This window comes from Dermacentor albipictus, chromosome 1 (genome assembly GCF_038994185.2).
Source record: "Dermacentor albipictus isolate Rhodes 1998 colony chromosome 1, USDA_Dalb.pri_finalv2, whole genome shotgun sequence".
In the NCBI taxonomy this organism is placed as follows: Eukaryota; Metazoa; Arthropoda; class Arachnida; order Ixodida; family Ixodidae; genus Dermacentor; species Dermacentor albipictus.
In genome coordinates, this window is record NC_091821.1 from 521,225,243 (window position 1) to 521,244,491 (window position 19,249).

The 19,249-nt window shown below is 47.8% G+C and overlaps 1 protein-coding gene across 4 annotated transcripts in view; it reads right to left on the bottom strand.

The window, feature by feature from the left end:
• The window catches only part of LOC139054908 (U2 small nuclear ribonucleoprotein auxiliary factor 35 kDa subunit-related protein 2-like), a 303,026-nt gene extending 283,859 nt beyond the window's left edge, over positions 1-19,167 (bottom strand). For 2 of the 4 annotated variants that reach the window (XM_070532645.1, XM_070532646.1), the window contains exons 1-3: positions 18,993-19,165; positions 18,837-18,925; positions 17,961-18,021 (exon numbers count right to left, since the gene is read on the bottom strand). In XM_070532645.1, coding sequence (XP_070388746.1) covers positions 17,961-18,021; positions 18,837-18,925; positions 18,993-19,063 — 221 coding nt within the window. In that variant the 5' untranslated portion in view covers positions 19,064-19,165. Of the gene's footprint in view, positions 1-17,960; positions 18,022-18,836; positions 18,926-18,992 lie in introns of all 4 variants that reach the window. The other 2 variants (XM_070532644.1, XM_070532643.1) reach the window with 2 other exon arrangements.
• Between the last annotated feature and the right edge of the window lie 82 nt (positions 19,168-19,249).

Below are 19,249 nucleotides of genomic sequence, written 5' to 3' on the forward strand. Positions count from 1 at the left end.
GAAGAGACTTGAGGCAATCGACCCGCAAGTAGTCATCAAAAAGCCGATTTCTTCAACAGCCCCACTTGGCACCTCATTCCCTTCTCTGGTGCCAGAAAGAGAAATGAACAAAATTGACGTAGAATGGAGACTACTCCGCAATACAGAAATGGACCTGCCAGCAGATTCGATGATGATGACGTTTGAGGCTTAGTGGCGCAAGGGCGAGGTATGGACAAGGAGTGCCACGCTAGTGGTAATGAATATGCAGTGGTCTGATGGGTTCTGTGAATTTATAGTGACGTAGCTATAGAGGGGCCTAAAAGAGTTGGTGTAAATTGCATAAAAGGTACACGTAATAAAATTATGGCAATGATTAATGACGTGTACTATGATCACTAAAATGCATCAAGCAAGAATGATGCATTATATAAAATATGCGAGATGTTAAATTGCTTAGAGCGCTACTGCCTCGCCAGAGCCCTTGAAACACAAGGGCCTAGAGGCATGTGCTATTCAAAAAAATTATCACAGCGGCATCCTCTGAAGAGAGGAGGCGCTACGAACGTGTGGGGCTAATAACATGCAACACATCTTTCAAAAAACCTAGGACTGCGTTGGTGTCAAAGAGTGGTTCTGGACCAAGTAACATAACAGGATGAAGGGGGATGTGCTGCCAGTATGCTAAGGGAAAATGTTTCTTTCAGATTCGGCTTCCCGACACTCCAGTAGAACGTGGAGGACAGTCAGCCTCTCCCCGCATCTACCACAGGATGGCGGCTCATTTCTCGTGAGTAAAAAGTTATGGGTGCCAAATGTGTGTCCTATTCTTAGACGACAGAATCGGACATCTGTTCGGTGTGATTTTGTTACAGGAGGCCAGAAACCTAATTGTGGCTTTTTACATGCAGCTTATTTGTTTCCAGGTCCCACAAGCGTTGCCAGTAGTTTCACAGCTTCCTTCTTAAGAAAACTTTAGGTCTGTGACAGAGGCCAAAGCAGTAAGATTAACTGCATGCATTGAAATTGATGTTGCCACCTGGTCCGCTAGAACGTTACCCTCGATGCCCCTATGTCCGGCACCCGGCATATAATCACATGTTGGTTAGATATATATGCTTTGCACAGGACAGAGTAGAGTTCATTAATTACCGGGTTTTTGTGGTTACAGAATGACATCAAGGCCTTCACAACACTAAGGGAGTCCGTATATATAACTGATTTCTGCAGTTTTTATTTCTTTATATGCTTTACAACCGACAATAGTGCATAGGCCTCAGTCGTAAAGATAGTGGTTTCCAGATGTAGTACATCGGATTCCAAGAAGGATGGGCCGACGGCTGCATAGGACACCCCGTCGCATGACTTCAATGCATCTGCGTAGAACTCCGTGCAGGAGTATTTGTACTGGAGTTCCCGGAAATGCGTTTGCATTTCAATCTCTGGAGCGTGCTTTGTGACTTGCACGAATGATATATCGCATTGTATCAGTTGCCACTCCCAAGGAGGTAGCAGCTTGGCTGGATGCATTAGGCGGAGCTCGAGGAGTGGGACATGCATTTCATCACTAAGCTGCCTCACACGCAGCGAGAAAAGCTGTCCTACAGAGGGACAATTATGAAAGAGTGTAGCATATGTGCGAGCGTTCAACGCTTTTGGAAACGAGTGAGACACGCCAGGCAAGGAGATGGGAGCCCAATGTTCCCTCTCTTGAGCGACTTCGTCTACAAGCTTCTCTGTTTGCCGCACTCCAGTGCAACACTGGAGAGAGTTTTCTCTCAGATTAACCTGTTGAAAACAAAGACCAGAAACAGCTTGGTGACGCAAATCCTGGCAGCTACGCTTTATGCCAAGCGGGTTCTAGGAGGGGCCAACTGTTACGACTTTGAAGCGAAAGAACGCTTGATTGGCCTCATGAAAGAAGAAATGTATATGCAGGGGTGAAACTCAGTCAGGATGCCACCCGAATGACGTGTCCTATATTTTAGCGTTTGTTTGTTCACGCCCACATCTGGGCACAAAGTGGATTTCCCTCGCTCTTTGACTGCAGCCAGTGAGCGTAAGTGTTCACTGCAAGATTTTCATTCATTTCAGGGCTTTGGCCAGGATTTATTAGGTTTTGATATTAACTAATGTTTTCCTTACCCGTGATCACGTGGTACGCGAGTTTGCATGGGAAATCAATGTGTTAGTGTATTCAAAGTTGCTACCAAAGTGTGGTAAGCAGGTCTCTGCGAAATAAAAGAGTTCACAATTCAACTACGCACCTTTTTTCCATGCCTGAATATTATTTTTTGGATCTAGGGAAATCTAGTGAAGCTTGAGTGAAAATTTGGGGGAGAAGTGGTTTTCGAGGGTGGCAGCACTGCTTTCGACAGACGTCTCGTTGCAGTCGAGTGAGTGAGACGCATGGCTCTGAAGCGGCCCCGTGATTCCGCGCCAAGCAGTTCGGCGGAGCGGCAGCGGACGCCGGATTTCCCCAACACCGAACGCCACAAGAACAAGGAGTGTGTGGCAACGAGCGACCATGTAGACCGGTAAAGTCTCGGGCTCTCGCAGGAGAGGAAGAACCGACACTCCGTCGCTTAGCGTAGCATTCTTTTTAATGATGTCCTTCGGAACGCTAGCCCGTGCCGGAGCGTGCCAGCCACTCGAGCCTCGCGTAGACGCGAGCGTCTACGTCAACTCTCGTGCGACGCCGATGCTGCTGCCGCTACAGAGGGCTCCCCCCTAGAAAGGAGGAAAGTGCGACGAACGATGGAAAGTCCACGTGACGCGGCGTGTCTTGGCGTTGGTCTTGGGTGTCACGTGCGCAGGCAGCGATGAAGGACGCAGCAGGGTCGCGTCGCATACTGGTGGAGCTGATGGCGTGGGTGCTTCGATGTAGGCGGGTTTGAGGCGTTCCAGGGCAATTGTGTCTGATCGGCCGTTGACATTGACAACAAAAGTTGTCGGACGACGATTTAGAACACAATATGGCCCGGAGTAGTGTGGTTGCAAAGGCTTCCGCATGGCACAGTTACGCACGAAAACGTGGGTAGCAGAGCTGAGTGCAGGAGAAACGTACGGGGACCTTGCTTCTTGTGAACGTGTAGGCACGGGGCGTATCTGGCTGAAGAAAGCTTGCAGTTCGGCAACGTAGGCGGCAAGTGATGGCATAGGCGTTTTGGGTGTGGCGACAAAGAAATCGCACGGAAGGCGTAGGTGAGTGCCGTAGACTAGCTGAGCACAGGAGCAACCTAGGTCACTCTTGAGTGCGGCTCTGATGCCAAGTAAGACGAGGGGCAAATGCACGACCCACTTCTCCGGCGATTCATGTGCCATAAGGGAGGCCTTGAGATGCCGGTGAAAACGTTCAACTAGTCCGTTGGACTGCGGGTGGTAAGCAGTTGTGCGAAAACGTGTCGTTCCGAGTAGTTTGAGTAGCTCGTTGAAGAGCGCTGAGTCAAACTGTCGACTGCGATCTGTGATTATTGTGGATGGGCAGCCGAACCTTGCTATTCACGTAGGCAGGAAAGCTGCTGCAACTGTGGGCGCTGTTATTGCAGATATAGGTGTAGCTTCTGGCCACCGTGTATAACGGTCGATGCATGTCAGTATGTAGCAGTAACCTTTCGAAGGTGGGAGAGGGCCGACGAGGTCCAGGTGTACGGTGTCGAAACGAGCATCCGGTGGAAGAAAAGACTTGGCAGGCGGAATGGGGTGACGCCGGATCTTCGAACGTTGACACGACAAACAGCAGCGAACCCAATCGCGAACTTGCGCATTTAGCCGAGCCCAAACGAAACGACTGGAAAGAAGCTTCTGTGTCGCGCGTATGCCAGGGTGCGACAGGTTGTGCACGGTTTCGAATAGACGTCTGCGAAGGGATGCCGGAATGTATGGTCTGGGTGTGTCGTTAGAAGTGTCGCAGACGATGGACGTACCATCTGGGGTCACAACGACGTCTTCCAATTTCAGGGACGTTGACGAATTCGGAGTGTACGAAGTTCAGAGTCGTCACGCTGTTGACTGGCGAGTAAGTCGGCCTCGATGATAAAAGGTTCCGATGTCAACGTGGAAACGACATTGACACGACTGAGGACGTCGGCTGGAACGTTGTCAGTGCCCTTGATGTGGCGAAACGTTGTTGTAAACTCGGAGATGTAGGAAAGATGTCGAATCTCGCGGGGCGAGTAACAGGACGCCGAACGATTCGTTGCATGCACAAGGGGCTTGTGGTCAGTCAAGACAGTGAATGCACGGCCTTCGAGGAAATGGCGAAAATGCTTGATAGCAAGGTAAACAGCGAGTAATTCACGGCCGAACACGCTGTAGCGGGACTGCGCAGGCTTCAGTTTCTTGGAGAAAAAAGCGAGTGGATGCCACGCATTGTCGATGAATTGCTGCAGAACGGCACCAACAGCGGTGTTTGAAGCGTCAGTCATGATGGCAGTGGGTGCATCTGGCTTTGGGTGTCTAAGCAGCGTGGCGTCGCCGAGGGCAGACTTGACTCTTGTGAAAGCATCGGTGGCCTCTTCAGTCCACTGAAGCTCTTGTTTGCGTTTGTTTACCAGGAGGGCGTCTAGCGGAGCCATAAGTCGTGCGCACTCGGGAATGAATCGGCGGTAGAAGTTGACGAATCCGAGAAATTGGCGAAGCTTGGTGAGTGTGGTCGGTCGGGGAAGATTTTCGATGACGCGAATCTTGGACGGCAGTGGTCGAATGCCGTTGGCGTCGGCGATGTGACCGAGGAACTCGAGTTCGGGTTGACCGAATTCCCTCTTGGCGGCGTTGATCACAATTCCTTTACTGGCAAGGCGTGAAAACAACAACCGCAAGTGGTGAAGATGTTCTTCTGCCGTAGAGCTTGTGACGAGAAGGTCGTCAATGTATGCAAATACGAAAGGCAAACCTCGGGTGACGGAATCGATGAAACGCTGAAAGGATTGGCCCGCGTTCCATAAACCAAAAGGCATGCGGAGAAATTCGAAAAGACCGAAGGGTGTGGTGATGGCGGTCTTGGGAATGTCTTCTTCAGCGACCGGTAGTTGATGGTAGGCGCGAACGAGATCGATCTTAGAAAAGATCGTCGCACCGTGCAACGCTACCGTGAAGTCCTGAATGTTCGGTAGAGGATAGCGATCAGGAACTGTGACGTTGTTTAGTGCCCGGTAATCGCCGCATGGGCACCAGTCTCCTGTCTTCTTAGGCACCATGTGAAGTGGTGATGCCCAGTTACTGGAGGAAGGGCGGATGATGCCAAGTTGCAGCATGTGTTCGAGCTCCGCGCGAGCGATCTTCAGTTTCTCCGGGGACAAACACCGGGGTCGGAAATAGACTGGTGGGCCGGAGGTGACGATGTGATGGCACACGTCATGTTGCACCGGTTGCGTCCAGTCCGACAGGCGCGTCAAAGTGGGAAACTCGCGTAGGAGCGCGGCGAAAGGTTCGTCCAACATGGCAGAAATAGGTGCTATGGGCGATGTGCCTGATGATGGGTCGCCGGGAACGGATAGCTGGGTTATGGAGTCGATGAGACGGCGTCATTGGATGTCCACAAGGAGTCCGTAGTTATGCAAGAAATCTGCTCCAATGACTGCATGACGGACGTCTGCGACCAGGAAAATCCAGCGGAAGGCTCGTCGAAGGCCAAGGTTTAGCATGACGGAGCGTGACGAGAAAACTGGAATCCTGGTGCCGTTGACGGCTTTCAAAAACGACACAGGAGTCGCTTTTCGGTCGGAGTGTTGGGCGGGGAGAATGCTGACATCAGCACCTGTGTCGACTAAGAATCGTTGTCCCGCAACTCTGTCCTACACGTAGAAAAGGCGACTTGTGTGTTGGACCGGGCCACTCGTCGCCGTTAGAGGTCGGCCGGCCTGTTTCCCTGCCAAGCGCAGGGACGCCGACGGTGACGAGCGTCGTTTCCAAAACGGTGGTGGTAGTAGCAAACGCCAGGTGTTGTAGTTGAGGCTCCATTTTGGGTGCCCGTGCGTCTTGATCTGCTGGAACTACGGCTGCATGGGCGACGAGACGCGCGGCGATGTTCCGCTCCACAGATGATGCGTTCCAGGCGCTCACACAAGGAGTCGAGCGGAGCTTGCATGGCGGAAGAGCAGGGAAAAGTTTGCAGAGCCGTTGTATTGTCACCCGGAGACGGTGACGTGGCTGCGATGGTTGGGGTGGCTACTACCATGACCTTGTCGGCCAAAGCGGCAAGTCCGGTAAGATCCATGGTAGAGGCTGTCGCCAGGACCATCTGCACGTTAGCCGGGAGTCGTTGCGAAAACAGCTCGCGCAACAGCGTGTCGTCGATGGATCTCGCGTTGTTTCCGAGCAGCTGGCTCATTCGGCGAAGAAGTTGACTAGGGCGTCGGTCGCCGAGTTCTTCAGCGGACAGAAGCTGCTGGATGCGAGAACGCTGTGAAGCTGCTGTGCGCTGTAGCAGTGCTGCCTTGAGATCGTCATAGGCGGCGGCAGACAACGGGGAGTTCAACAAATCTGCTACCTCGTCAATGGCGGCGGGCGAGAGCGCTGCGACGGCGTAATGGAACTTCGAGGCTTGAGAGCGGATACCAGCGACTTGAAATTGCGCTTCGGCTTGAAGAAACCACGCTGAAGGATGCTGGTCCCAGTACTGTGGGAGGTGGACAGCGATGGCGGAACAGGAGGGCTCACCGCGTTCCTCGGGTGGGTTCTGGCCTTGAGCTCTCGTAGCGTCGGTCTGGTCCATGGTCATCTCTACCACAGGAGCGTATGACATTATCACGTCTGGAGTCACCAAACTGTGGCGACGAGCGACCACGTAGACCGGTAAAGTCTCGGGCTCTCGCAGGAGAGGAAGAACCGACACTCCGTCGCTTAGCATAGCATTCTTTTTAATGATGTCCTTCGGAACGCTAGCCCGTGCCGGAGCCTGCCAGCCACTCGAGCCTCGTGTAGACGCGAGCGTCTACGTCAACTCTCGTGCGACGACGATGCTGCTGCCGCTACAAGTCAATGCGCATGCGATGACTGAACATGTCACCAGATGCGAAAGCAAGGGAGGCAGAATGGAAACGCCAACAGCGACTGATTAGATCACCGGGTACCATAGGCAGGGAAGCAGAACGCAAGCGGCAGCAGCGACAGGCGATATCGCCGAACACCAAAGCGAATGAATTGGAGCGCAGACGGCAGCAGCAACTGGCTATGTCACCGAACAGCAAAGCCAGGGAAGCGGAGTGCAGACAGCAGCAGCGTCTGGCTTTCGCCAAGCACACTTTCGAATTTCCAGTGTCTGCAGTAATTTTCGCATCAACCGACGCGGGTCGAAAATTGATTCGTAACCGTTCTCTAGCACGTTGCAAAGTAATGGGGCTAGGCCGGAACCACAGAAAAATTCGTATCATCTGGAAATTCGTATTAGCCGTGGTCGTATCATCGAGATTCGACTGTATTAGTATATGGACAGCAGCCATTAGTGTTGCTTTTAATGGCCATACCGTATTTACAAGATTGTAAGTCGACCTATTTTGTTTTTATTTTTAAATCTGAAGTGGGGGGGGGGTTGACTTACAATCGAAACCAAAACATGGTGCCGCCAAAAACGCGAGACCAACCATATATCAGGGGAGCTACAACGTAGTTACTTTTTATTTTATTTTTATTTTATTTCAGAATACTGCCGGCTTCCATTTGGAAGCCCAGGCAGGAGTGGTACAACATCACGTGATTTCAAACTTTTTCCTCAAGGGGATAAAAATAAAAAAGAGGAAAAAAAAGTCTAATAGGCAATGTAAACATATGCAAATACACAAAAGAAATACAATGATGCCGTCACATTGCTGCCAATAGCAAAGGCGTAATAAATGAGTCATCAGAATTTGTAACAAGCAAAGGTACAGTGAATGCATGACATTACAAGCACGTCTGTACTGCAGATAAGAAGGAATCTGGAGTGGCTGAGTTGACCACGCTTTGCGGAAGAGCGTTCCATTCGCGAATTGTCTTGGGCAGGAAGGAATAAAGATATGCGTTTGTTCTAGCGCGCGGCAATTATATTGTTTGATTGTGCTTACCTCTGGTCAGTCGTGATTTGTTAAATTGCATGTAGTTGTCAAATCTCATTTTAGTGTTGTTGTTAACTATGTTATACATTGCTTGTAGACGGTGCATTTTGCGACGAGTTTCTAGTGTCTGGAGCCCAGATCGCAACCTTAAAGAGGTGACTGAAATGCGCCAATTGTAAGCATTGTAGATAAATCTAAGAGCTTTTTTTTTGTACTCTTTCAATAATGTCTATACCAGCCTTTGTGTGAGGGTCCCAGACTATATCGGAATACTCGAGTGTTGGCCTAATAATTGCCTTATATGCAGTTAATTTGGTAGCACTAGTGCAGTTTTTTAAACGGTGCTTTAATAACCATAACTTTTTCATTGCTGCCGCAGAAACATACCTAACAATTTTGTTTGCTCTATGGCCCTACCCATACTTTCCACCATTCCGCACATTTGTTCCCTTTTCGGAAGAGTTTTTCAACATTTTTTTAAAGTTTACAGCGCACACAATACTCATGGGAGGGTGTCGATAGTTGATGGAAGTGCTGCTGTTCCATTCACAGTGGCACCCCCAGAACGGCGGCGCTTGCAGGGAGTATTGATAGTTCATGGAAGAGCAGGCACCACTCATGTGCAACGTTGGCTCTAGTTCGCTCACGCGTTTCTCTTTCCCTGTAGCTTTTACTCTTAAGCAAAATTACACTCTTTTGCAACACAACAATAATCGTCATCTGTCTTGTCCGCATTTTCTTTCCTTAACACGGCGAGCCCGGTACTTTCAAGTCACGAACGACATGCCCATTATCAGCATGACAGAGCATTCTCGACAGGCAATTAGCGAGTGCAGCATTTTCAAGGGAGGAAACGTATGCAAGGCAGATGACAATTATTGTTGTGTGGCAAATATACACCCCAAAGGGTGTACATTTGTTTAAGAGTGTACCCTCTAAAAAACTTTATACCCTTAGGAGTGTATATTTGCCACACAACAATAATCGCCATCTGTCTTGCCCGCATTTCCTTTCTTGAAAACGCTGCGCTCGTAACTATCCTGTTGGGAATGCTCTGTCGTGCTAATAGCGTGCATGCCGTTCGTGACTTCGAAGTACCAGGCTTGCAGCGTTAAAAGAAGAAGAATTTGTTGTTTTATGGCGCAAGGTCCAATTATGGCCAAAGAGCGCCAGGTCCGCGTTGATGAGTTTGCAGTGGGTAGTTGAGTTCCATGAGTTATTGTGACGTAGCGGTTAAGGGGCCTAAAAGCAATCTCTGTAAAGTGCATAAAAGCTATATGTAATAAAATTATGGCAATGACTAATGAGTACTACTAAGAACACAAAAGATACATTGTGATAGATTGATCATATTTTAAAATACATGTAGGCAAACGTTTGCAAGACGCACTACTGCCTTAGAGAGCCCTTGAAACGGAAGGGCCTGAAGGCATGTGCTATAGAAAAATTAATTATCGCAGCGGCATCCTTTGGAGAGAGGATCTGCTACAAATTCGTCGGGCTAACAACATGTAAGACAACATCGTTTAAGAAGCTTAGGACTGCTCTGGTGTCAAACAACGGTTCTGTACCAAGAAACATTACAGGATGAAAGGGGATGTGCTGCCGGTATGCTAGCAGAAAGTGTTTTTTTCTCTCTGTTTCCAGGAGAGCAGGAGCAATCCAGGAGAGCGTGGAGGACGGTGAGCCTTTCATCGCATCTACCGCAGGATGGTGGCTCATTTCCAGTTAGCAGGAAACTTTGTGCGGCGTATGTGTGTCCTATTCTGAGACGACAGAATAGGACTTCTGTTCGTCGTGTTTTTGTTGCGGGGGGCCAATCACCCAGTTTTGGCTTAATCAAATGAAGCTTATTATTTGTTTCAGCATCCCATAAGCGCTGCCAGTAGCTTCTGAGTTTCTTTTGGATGAAAGGCTTTAGGTCTAAGGCAGGTAGTGCAGTGGTAGAATGTATATCTTGTGAAGCTATTGATGTGGCAATTTGGTCAGCCAGCATATTACCCTCAATGCCCCTGTGTCCAGGTACCCAGCATATCATGACTTGCTGCTGAGACATGTACGATGTGCAAATAACGGAATAAAGCTCAGTAAGTACAGGGTTTCGATGATTACGGAGGAACATTAGGGCTTTTACGACGCTTAGAGAGTCGGTGTATATGATGGCTTTGTACAACTTTCTTTTCTTGATTTGTTTAACAGCAGATAGAATTGCATAAGCTTCCGCGGTGAATATGCTTGTTTCCGGATGCAGTCCATCGGACTCGGAGAAGGATGGTCCGATTGCAGCATAAAACACTCCAGCATGTGACTTAGAAGTGTCAGTGTAAAACTCTATGCACGAGTACTTCGATAGAAGTTCCAAGAAGTGCATTCGAATATGTGCCTGTGGGGCGTGTTTCGTCACCTCTACGAATTATGTATCGCATTCTATGGGTTTCCACTGCCATGGCGGCAATTGCTTAGCTGGCACCATCAGGTTTTGCTGAAGAATCGGAACTTGCATTTCCTCAGCAAGCTTTCTAATGCGTAGAGAGAATGGTTCTCTTGCTGCAGGTCGATTATTAAAGAGCAGTGCACATGCCACGTCGTTTATGCTTACATAAGAGGGATGGTCGCGGTTTGCGTTCACTTTTAGAAAGTACATGAAACTGGAGTATGACCTCTGAAGATGAAACAACCACTCATTAGCTTCAATGTAGAGACTCTCTACAGGACTTGTCCTGAAGGCACCGGTTGCCAAGCGGATACCTAAATGGTGAACAGGGTCAAGCATCTTCAAGGTGCTTGGACTGGCAGATTGATATACTATGGCCCCATAGTCTAAGCGTGTGCGTATAAGACTTTTGTAAACGTTCATCAGACACTTCCTGTCGCTGCCCCATGTTTTATGTGATAAAAGTTTAAGAAGGTTCATTGTTTTTAGACATTTCTCTTTTAGGTGCTTTAACTGTGGAATGAAGGTCAGTTTTGAATCTAATATGATTCCTAAAAATTTGTGTTGTGTGACAACTGTTATGTGCTGTCCATGTAGTTCTAGGCTGGGCTCTGCAAATAAGCCTCTTTTTCGCATGAAAAGGACACATGAGCTTTTAACAGGATTCAGTTTAAAGCCATTTTCCTCTGCCCATTTACACACTTTGTTCAAGCAAAGCTGGACATGTCACTCACATATAGAAAGGTTACATGACTTGAAACCCAATTGTACGTCATCTACGTACACCGAATAAAACATGCTCTGCGGTATATATAAGCGCAAGAAATTCATTTTTATTATAAAAAGGGTACAGCTTAATACCCCTCCTTGCGGCACCCCAGTATCTTGTGTAAATGGCCTGGATAGAGCATTGCCCACCCTAACTCGATACGTGCGGTTTCATAGGTAACTTTCAATTACATTAAGCATATTCCCTCGAATACCCATTTCCGAGAGGTCCCGCAATATCCCATATCTCCAAGTCGTGTCATATGCCTTTTCCCTGTCTAGGAAAACAGAAAGAAAGAACTGCTTATGGATAAAGGCGTCGCGAATGCCTGCCTCAATGCGCACGAGCTGGTCAGCAGTTGACCTACCCTCTCTGAAGCCGCACTGATAAGGGTTGAGCATTTTATTTGATTTAAGGAAATGTAAAAGACGACGTTTTATCATTTTCTCGAACAGTTTGCATAAGCAACTTGTCAGTGCTATTGAACGGTAACTTGAAACGTCGGATGGGCCCTTGCCTTGTTTCAAGACCGGCACTACTAAAGCTTCTTTCCAAGAGGATGGGAGGCATCCAACAGCCCAAAGAGAGTTAAAAAGTGCCAGAAGTGTCATCTGTGTATCAGTGTGTAGGTTTTTAATCATGTCATACATGATTTTGTAAACTCCAGGTGCAGAGCTCATGCACGAGCTCAACGCAGCTCTAAGCTCGGCAATATTAAAAAGACAGTTGTACGGTAGATTTGGTCTGCATTTACGGTTTATTGACTGAAGTTCTGCTATTTGCTTATATTGAACGAATGTTTCTGAGTAGCTTACGGAACTTGATGCATGTGCAAAATGTAATCCAAGGGCATCGGCCTGCTTTTCCAAGGTATTCCCTCGCTCATCAATTAAAGGTAATGGGTTGGTTTGCTGCCCTTTTGCCTTCTCAGCCCATCCCATACTTTAGCCTCCTGGGTATAGGAACTGATGCCTGAGAGAAACCTCTCCCAGCTTGCTCTTCTAGCCTGCCGTATTGTGTGCCGTCCTTGCGACTTGATGTGTTTAAATGCGGTATAATTTTCCGCCGTAGGATATTGGCGCAATCTGCCCCACGCCTTATTTTGTCTTTTTCGTGCATCCCTGCAGTCTTCATTCCACCAAGGAACACATTTCTTAGATGAGTGACCATTTGTTTGTGGAATGAACTTTTCAGCTGAATCAGTAATAAAAGCAGTAAAATATGCTACAGCGTTATCCATGCTAAAATCGCGTATAAAGTCTTGTGATAAGTAAGTAGATTCCTTAAAGCGCTTTCAATCAGCGGAGTCAAATTTCCAGCGACGTACCTGCGGACGAGTGTCGTGTCGTGTTAGTAAGTTTAAAGTTATCGAAAAGTGGTCACTCCCAAATGGATTATCTATAACATTCCATTCAAAGAAAAAAAGTATGAAAGATCCAAGTGCTAAATCTATGGAGGAGTACGAATTATGCGCAACATTATAGTAGGTGGGGTTTTTTCCTATTAAAGAGGCACACACCGGACGTAACAAGAAAGGATTCGATCAGTCGACCCCTCGAATCAGTCCTGGAATCTCCTCAGAGACTGTTGTGAGCATTAAAGTCCCCGACAATAAGAAACGGCTCTGGAAGTTCATTAATAAGTTCATGGAATTCAATTTTACGCATGTGATAGTTTGGAGGTATGTAGATAGAGCAGACGGCTACTAACTTATTAAAAAGAATTGCGCGAACCGCAACTGCCTCGAGGGACATCCGAAGCGGCAAGGCAAGCAACAGTTTTATGGACAATTATCGCGACACCGCCGGATGAGGTAGTGACCTCGTCACGATCTTTACGAAAAATAATGTGTGACCGGAGAAAATTTGTCTGTGTAGCTTTTAAGTGCGTTTCCTGAACACACAGTACTTTCGGATTAGGTTTGTGCAGGAGTTCGGTTACGTCGTCAAGATTGTGGATGAGACCTCTCACATTCCATTGCGTAATTTGTGTATCCATATTGATAGAGTTGGATACTGTGTGTTCTGGAAAGGAAAAGAAAGGTTAGTTCACCGGTGCTTTGCAGGCGCTGTGACGGGAGTTTTATCTCTTTTGGAGCGATCGAGAGATCCTCGCCACTCCTTAGGCGCTGGTGGCGCCGTCTTGCTGGTGGTTGTGTCCATCGCCTCTTGCGAGGCGCTGGACACGTGCTCTTCCGAGCGCTTTGTTTGACGTGAAGGCCTCGGCACGTTGGACGAGACCTTCAAGGTCACCTGCCCGAAGGTAGAGGGCCCCTTCTGCTGGGTAGGCGTAGCAGCGCTAGCTGCATCTGCCAGGGGGGTGGATGGCGTTACTGTCACCTCACTGGGTGTGAGTCGGACAGCCGCTGCAGACCGTTGTGGCGCTGCCCCCTGACGTGCCACTTCGGCAAATGTGTTCTTAGGCAGGTATGCCAACCGCCTACGTGCCTCCTTGAACGATATATTTTCTTTCACTTTGATCGTGACAATTTCTTTTTTTTTCCAAGACGGGCATGGCCGCGAGTACGTGGCGTGCTCGCCATCACAGTTGATACAATGTGGAGTGTTCTGGCATGTTTCAGAGGAATGTTCATTGTCACTGCACTTGGCACATGTCAGCCGGCCTCGACAGTTCTGTGAACTGTGGCGAAACCTTTGGCACTTAAAGCATCTAAGAGGATTGGGCATGTACGGCCTGACATGGAGCTTGATGTAGCCGGCCTCGATTGACTCGGGCAGGACACTCGAACCGAAGGTGATTACCAAGTGTTTGGTTTGGATTTTTTTGCCATCTCGCCTCATCTTAATTCTTTTGACATTCATAACATTCTGTTCACTGAAGCCCTCCAAGAGTTCAGCCTCAGTGAGCTCCAGCAAATCATCGTTCGAGACAACGCCACGGGTGGTATTTATCGTGCGGTGCGGAGTTACTACTACTTGGGTCTCCCCAAATGATACTAGTTTAGGCAGTTTCTCAAATTGCTTCTGGTCGCAGAGCTGCAAGAGGAGATCACCGCTAGCCATCCTCAACGCCTTATATCCTGGACCAAGAACTTCGGTAAGAGACTTAGATACAAGGAACGGTGAGATTGTTCGCACTGGTTTGGCTGGTTTTTCTGAATGGATCACGTGGAAATGAGGAAAATTGTGAACCTGGCATCCGAAAAACTGAAAGACCTCTTCGGTGCGCCCTCGTTTCTGAGGGCGATCAGGGAGTTTAGGAAACGCATTTTCCATATGTACAGTTGGGTTTTCGGCCGCGATGCCAACCACCCACCATGGAGCCCAACAGGGACGTGACAGAGGCTCCTCCTAGAGATACCCTGCCAACGCCAGCCGTACATCGCTGCTATAACCAAATACAGCATAACCAAGGCTGGCTAGCCACACAAGGTTAACTCTTGCTGCCGGGAAACTAGGAAGTGAGAAGTGATGAGAAGACAGGAAAGATGAAAAAGGCGAGAGAGAAAGACGAAGATTGGAGATGAGGACAGGAAAAAGCGACTGCCGATTTCCCCCGGGTGGGTCAGTCCGGGGGTGCCGTCTACGTGAAGCAGAGGCCAAAGAGGTGTGTTGCCTCCGCCGGGGGGCCTTAAAGGTCCGAACACCCGGCATCGGCTCAACCCCCAGGATCCCCCTTTCCCCGGACACGGCTAAGCCGCACACGGTTAAACGCGGGAGGGTCCAACCCCCATGTGCTCGGGTATGTGGTGTCGCAACACACCAAACGCCTGCTGACGCAGACGCCCCTGCGGGGCAGTGTTAAAGAAAGGAAATGCGGGAAAGACAGATGACGATTATTGTTGTGTGGCAAATATACAGCCCAAAGGGTACAACTGTTTTTGTAGTGTAGTTTGGTCACAAGTTTGACGCGTTTGACTCGACTGCTGGTTTTATTCTATGTGCCGGCTACTTGCTACTTCCATGCTTCCTCAGTCGTCATGAGTGCTCCAGGCCCACCAAACATTTGGTGCTCGTTCGCAGCAGTGTTCAAGAGGGCTGCCATCCTTTACGCCGAAGAAACAAATCACTGCACGGTTCGATGTTTCTGAACAGGCGGTGCGAGAGGCGACTGCAGTGAAGTGACATTTTCACCTGTGAGGGCAAGCAAAGAATTTCCGAGGGGCCAAAGTCGGGACGCTTTCTGGAGCTGTAGGCCAAGCTTGCGGCATACATCACTAAAATGCGTGATCGGTCCCTGCCAGTCAAGTGCGACATGGTCGTGAAACAAGCCCGGATCTTCACCTTTAAGGACCTGCTCCATCGTGAGTATGAGTGGCTGGCGGCAGAAAACCGCGAACTTACGCCAAGAGGTCCTGTGAGCCTCCCTGACGGCTGCGTGTGGCTGGGTGCATGTGGCGTGGGCTGCTGTTCCACAAGATGTTGTGGTGCAGTCATTTGCCGAATGTGGAATTTCACTGGACGACGATGCGCTGTAGCAGCAATGACGATGGCAGCACTAGTGAGGACGATGACACAAGTTAACACAAGTAGTCCAGTGACCATGCCAGCTATTAACAAATTTTCATTCTCGGGTATGCTCTTTTCTTTTTTCCTGTCACACGTGATATGGCGGGTCAACTTACATTCGAGTTGACTTACAATCATGTAAATACGGTAGCTACTTAGGTAATCGCAGAATTGATCTTCCCTGAAGATTTGTTTGTCACCAAAATTTTGCTTGACATAAAAGAAATCCAACAAGCTCAAGTCCGAGGAATACCCAAAGGGTCTATAAAACAACAAGAATGTGTGTGCACATCTTGCACAGTTCTGGAGAGGTATCCTCTGTGCTCACGGCTGTGCTATGAGTGGCCAAAAGAGTGAAGGCACCATCAACTAAGGGTCAATAGAAACTGCCCACTGAATCGTCCAAGCCAGAGTGATCATTTGATGGACCACCCATTCATTATCTCATCCCACCATGGGTAGAAAAAGACAAGTAGTGGAAGAATAGGCAAACAGTGATGGAGCAGCCATTGCACCTTTTGGTGCTGACGCAGGCAAAAAGTTGATTTGGCACAGCAATAAGTAGTTTTGCCACAGTTTTGAATGTACATGTAAGATCAGATGGTCTCAGTATTAATTAAACAGTAATTATATATAGTAGAGCTGGCTTTATGCACTATAATATGGCATATGTGATAAAATTACCAAACTAGCTCCATTATATCTTTATAGAATACCTTTCCATATGCATCTATTGCAGCACGAAGCCGCTTCAGCCATTTCCACTTGCAACAGGCATTTTCATATTCACCACACTTCAAACAATCAAGAAAAAAAAACAATTGCAGAAACAAAGGAGTGTAATGATCACAATTGAACACGGACACTGAAACCGCAGTTACAGTTAACAAGTCCAGAGGTTTCCTTACTTGTGAAGTGTAGTTGCTCTTTTGCATAACTGTGCATTGGATCATAAGAAACCTGTTTAAAAGTACAACCACGAGATTCACTTTTCTGATCATGCACAGTTTCAAGGAAGGTTATCACTAATTGCAATTTATGTGCAGTTTGTGTAGAGTACATGAATTACACAGTAATACTAAAGTGATACCGTGAACAACTATGCTAAACAAAACAGGCAGTGCACTGGAATCGCCACTAAAGAGAAAAGCAACAGATTAGCAAAAACAGCAAATGGACGATTGATGGCATCAGTCATCTCCCGTGGCTATGACCGCACCATTGAGCTCCAGGAACTAGCTTGGCAGCGTGAACCGAGCGAGGCTTTTGTTCTTATGCTTATTTGCAGGCTCAATGTGATTTTTTAGCTAAAATGACGTTTTGCAGCAGGGTGGTGCAAAGGTCTGCTCTTGGTGCAACTGGAACAGCTACTGCACCACTGAGTGAACAAAGACTACAGACCATGCAACTAATGAACCACTTTGCCCTTGCTTTTAAATGCTGAGGACTCCAGCCTAGCATTGCGACACTGCGTGTGACGTTAAAAAGAGGGACTACAATCTAGCACTGCAAGTATTCAAAATCACCGTGCACAACAGTGAAAAGGAAGATGTGATAAAACATGCCACTTTGCGAAGGAGAGTCGAGCACTGCAATGCCATGCATGACAGTGACAAGGCAGATTTATTTGTGGGTGCAGCTAGCTTCCACCTGTGATGAAGGCAAACCCTTCTCAGAGAGAATGACAGTGAGTTAACAGTCTCTGCAGATTGTAATAGAATGCCAAGACCTATCTTGCTCATGTCATGAGAGACTTTGTCTCTCTCTTACTTCTTTTTTTTTTTGAGAATACATATCATAATAATGATCATAAAAATTGCTCAGAAAGCAGCGCCATCATGCACCTGAGAATTTGTGTAATTCACTTCACTACATACAGTGCAAACACACAATAGCCCTTTTGTTTACAAATATAACTGCGTTGTCCAAGCTGCACACTTCAAGGGAGCTAGTTGACGAAGTAAAGGATGCTCACCAAACTGACTCGCTGCTGTGTACACTCGGCAGTAAGTGAGAGCAGATGTTCTAATGTGATGGGCTCTAAACAACAGCCATTCTGTGACATTACATGTGCGCAAGCGACATTGCATATCCTCCCTCTTCACTTCACACCTGTCTAGGAGTGATTGCCCGCATCACTTGCACTTCTGTCTAAGAACCAATCTGAAATGTGCCTCTACATGACTACAAATAAAAGACAACAACTCTCAAGCACACACCACAGACAGGCTCTATACATCATACCAACAGGGGCACAGCTTCAGCACACAACTCACTTCTCCTGTTCTTCCTGTTCCTGCTCTTCTTGACATGGCGATAGGGGCACCTTTTCTTCCACTGTATGCAATGAACTAGAATTAGCACTTGGTATAAAAATACACAGCTCTTTAGCATGTTGCAAAACCTACAGAACTCACGTAATCAAAAAAGTGGAAAAAAAGAAACGCTTCACAAATCTGTGCACACGGTTATGCCCAATTTTTATAAGCATGTTTCTTGCATTTGTTGGGACTGATTTTTCCAAGCTTCAACGCGTAGTGCTGGATAGAACAAGGCGTAGGAGGGCTTGTACTGTGCCATATTTTCATCGCAACTATACCGACAATAAATGCCCCCGTTCTTTCTTCTGCCTGTCCATACATTCTCCAAGACAACTGTTGTTGCAGTTTAATTGAAACATCGGTGCGAATAAACAGAACGAAAAGCTTTCTTTCCCAGTGCACTAAATTTTTCTTGCGATTGATTTTCTTGTATTACATTTCTGTTACTGTCTGGGACGGAGCTACTGGTTGCGAAGTGACCGTTTCTATTACTACCAAAACTAAACAACGCAGCGGAAACTGACTGAAAAGGAACAGGTCACGTCGTGAAGTCATTTCCCTCCGTTTACAGTCAATTAAGGAATCATATATTTCAGCGCATCATCTTTACGCTTACAGTTGTCACATTCAATATTAATCAAAAATCGCAAGCATTTTATTTATCATTGACCTGCTAAACAGAAAAGCTTCCTGCGCTAAAATGCACTGAATAAACGCTAACGATACACTTTGCATACCGCCGCTCAGCTGAGGCAAGACAAGCGCAAGCACCGATCGGCGCTGTACTGAATACTCCGGGGGAATTCTTGAGCAAAAACAGACGCTCCTCACCCTGAAGGAGACGGTCCCTCTCCTGAGCAGCCTTCTGACGAATCTTTTTTCTCCTGAGCTTCTTAAGCAAGGCCCGAAATCGCCGGTGGCTGCGGCAGCAAAGAAAAACGCTCTTTAGCATAACCGAAATGCCAATATCGTAGTATAAAAACTTACTTTAGCTTTGCAGACGGTGTATTCAAGTCATACTCTTCGGCACAAGACCTGCTGAGCATCATGCATGTCATTCTTTTGCAAATGCGATTGGGGCAGAGCGGCCTGTTTGCCGCTCGATTTGCGTTTGAGGCATTAGGATTTGGATTCAGCTCGACTCGGATGTAAACGCCAGAGCCTGGATCCTGGTAATGGCTAGCCCACGACCTACTGGAACTCCAGACCTGCTCAGATATTCGGCTTCTATGGGAGCCATAGAG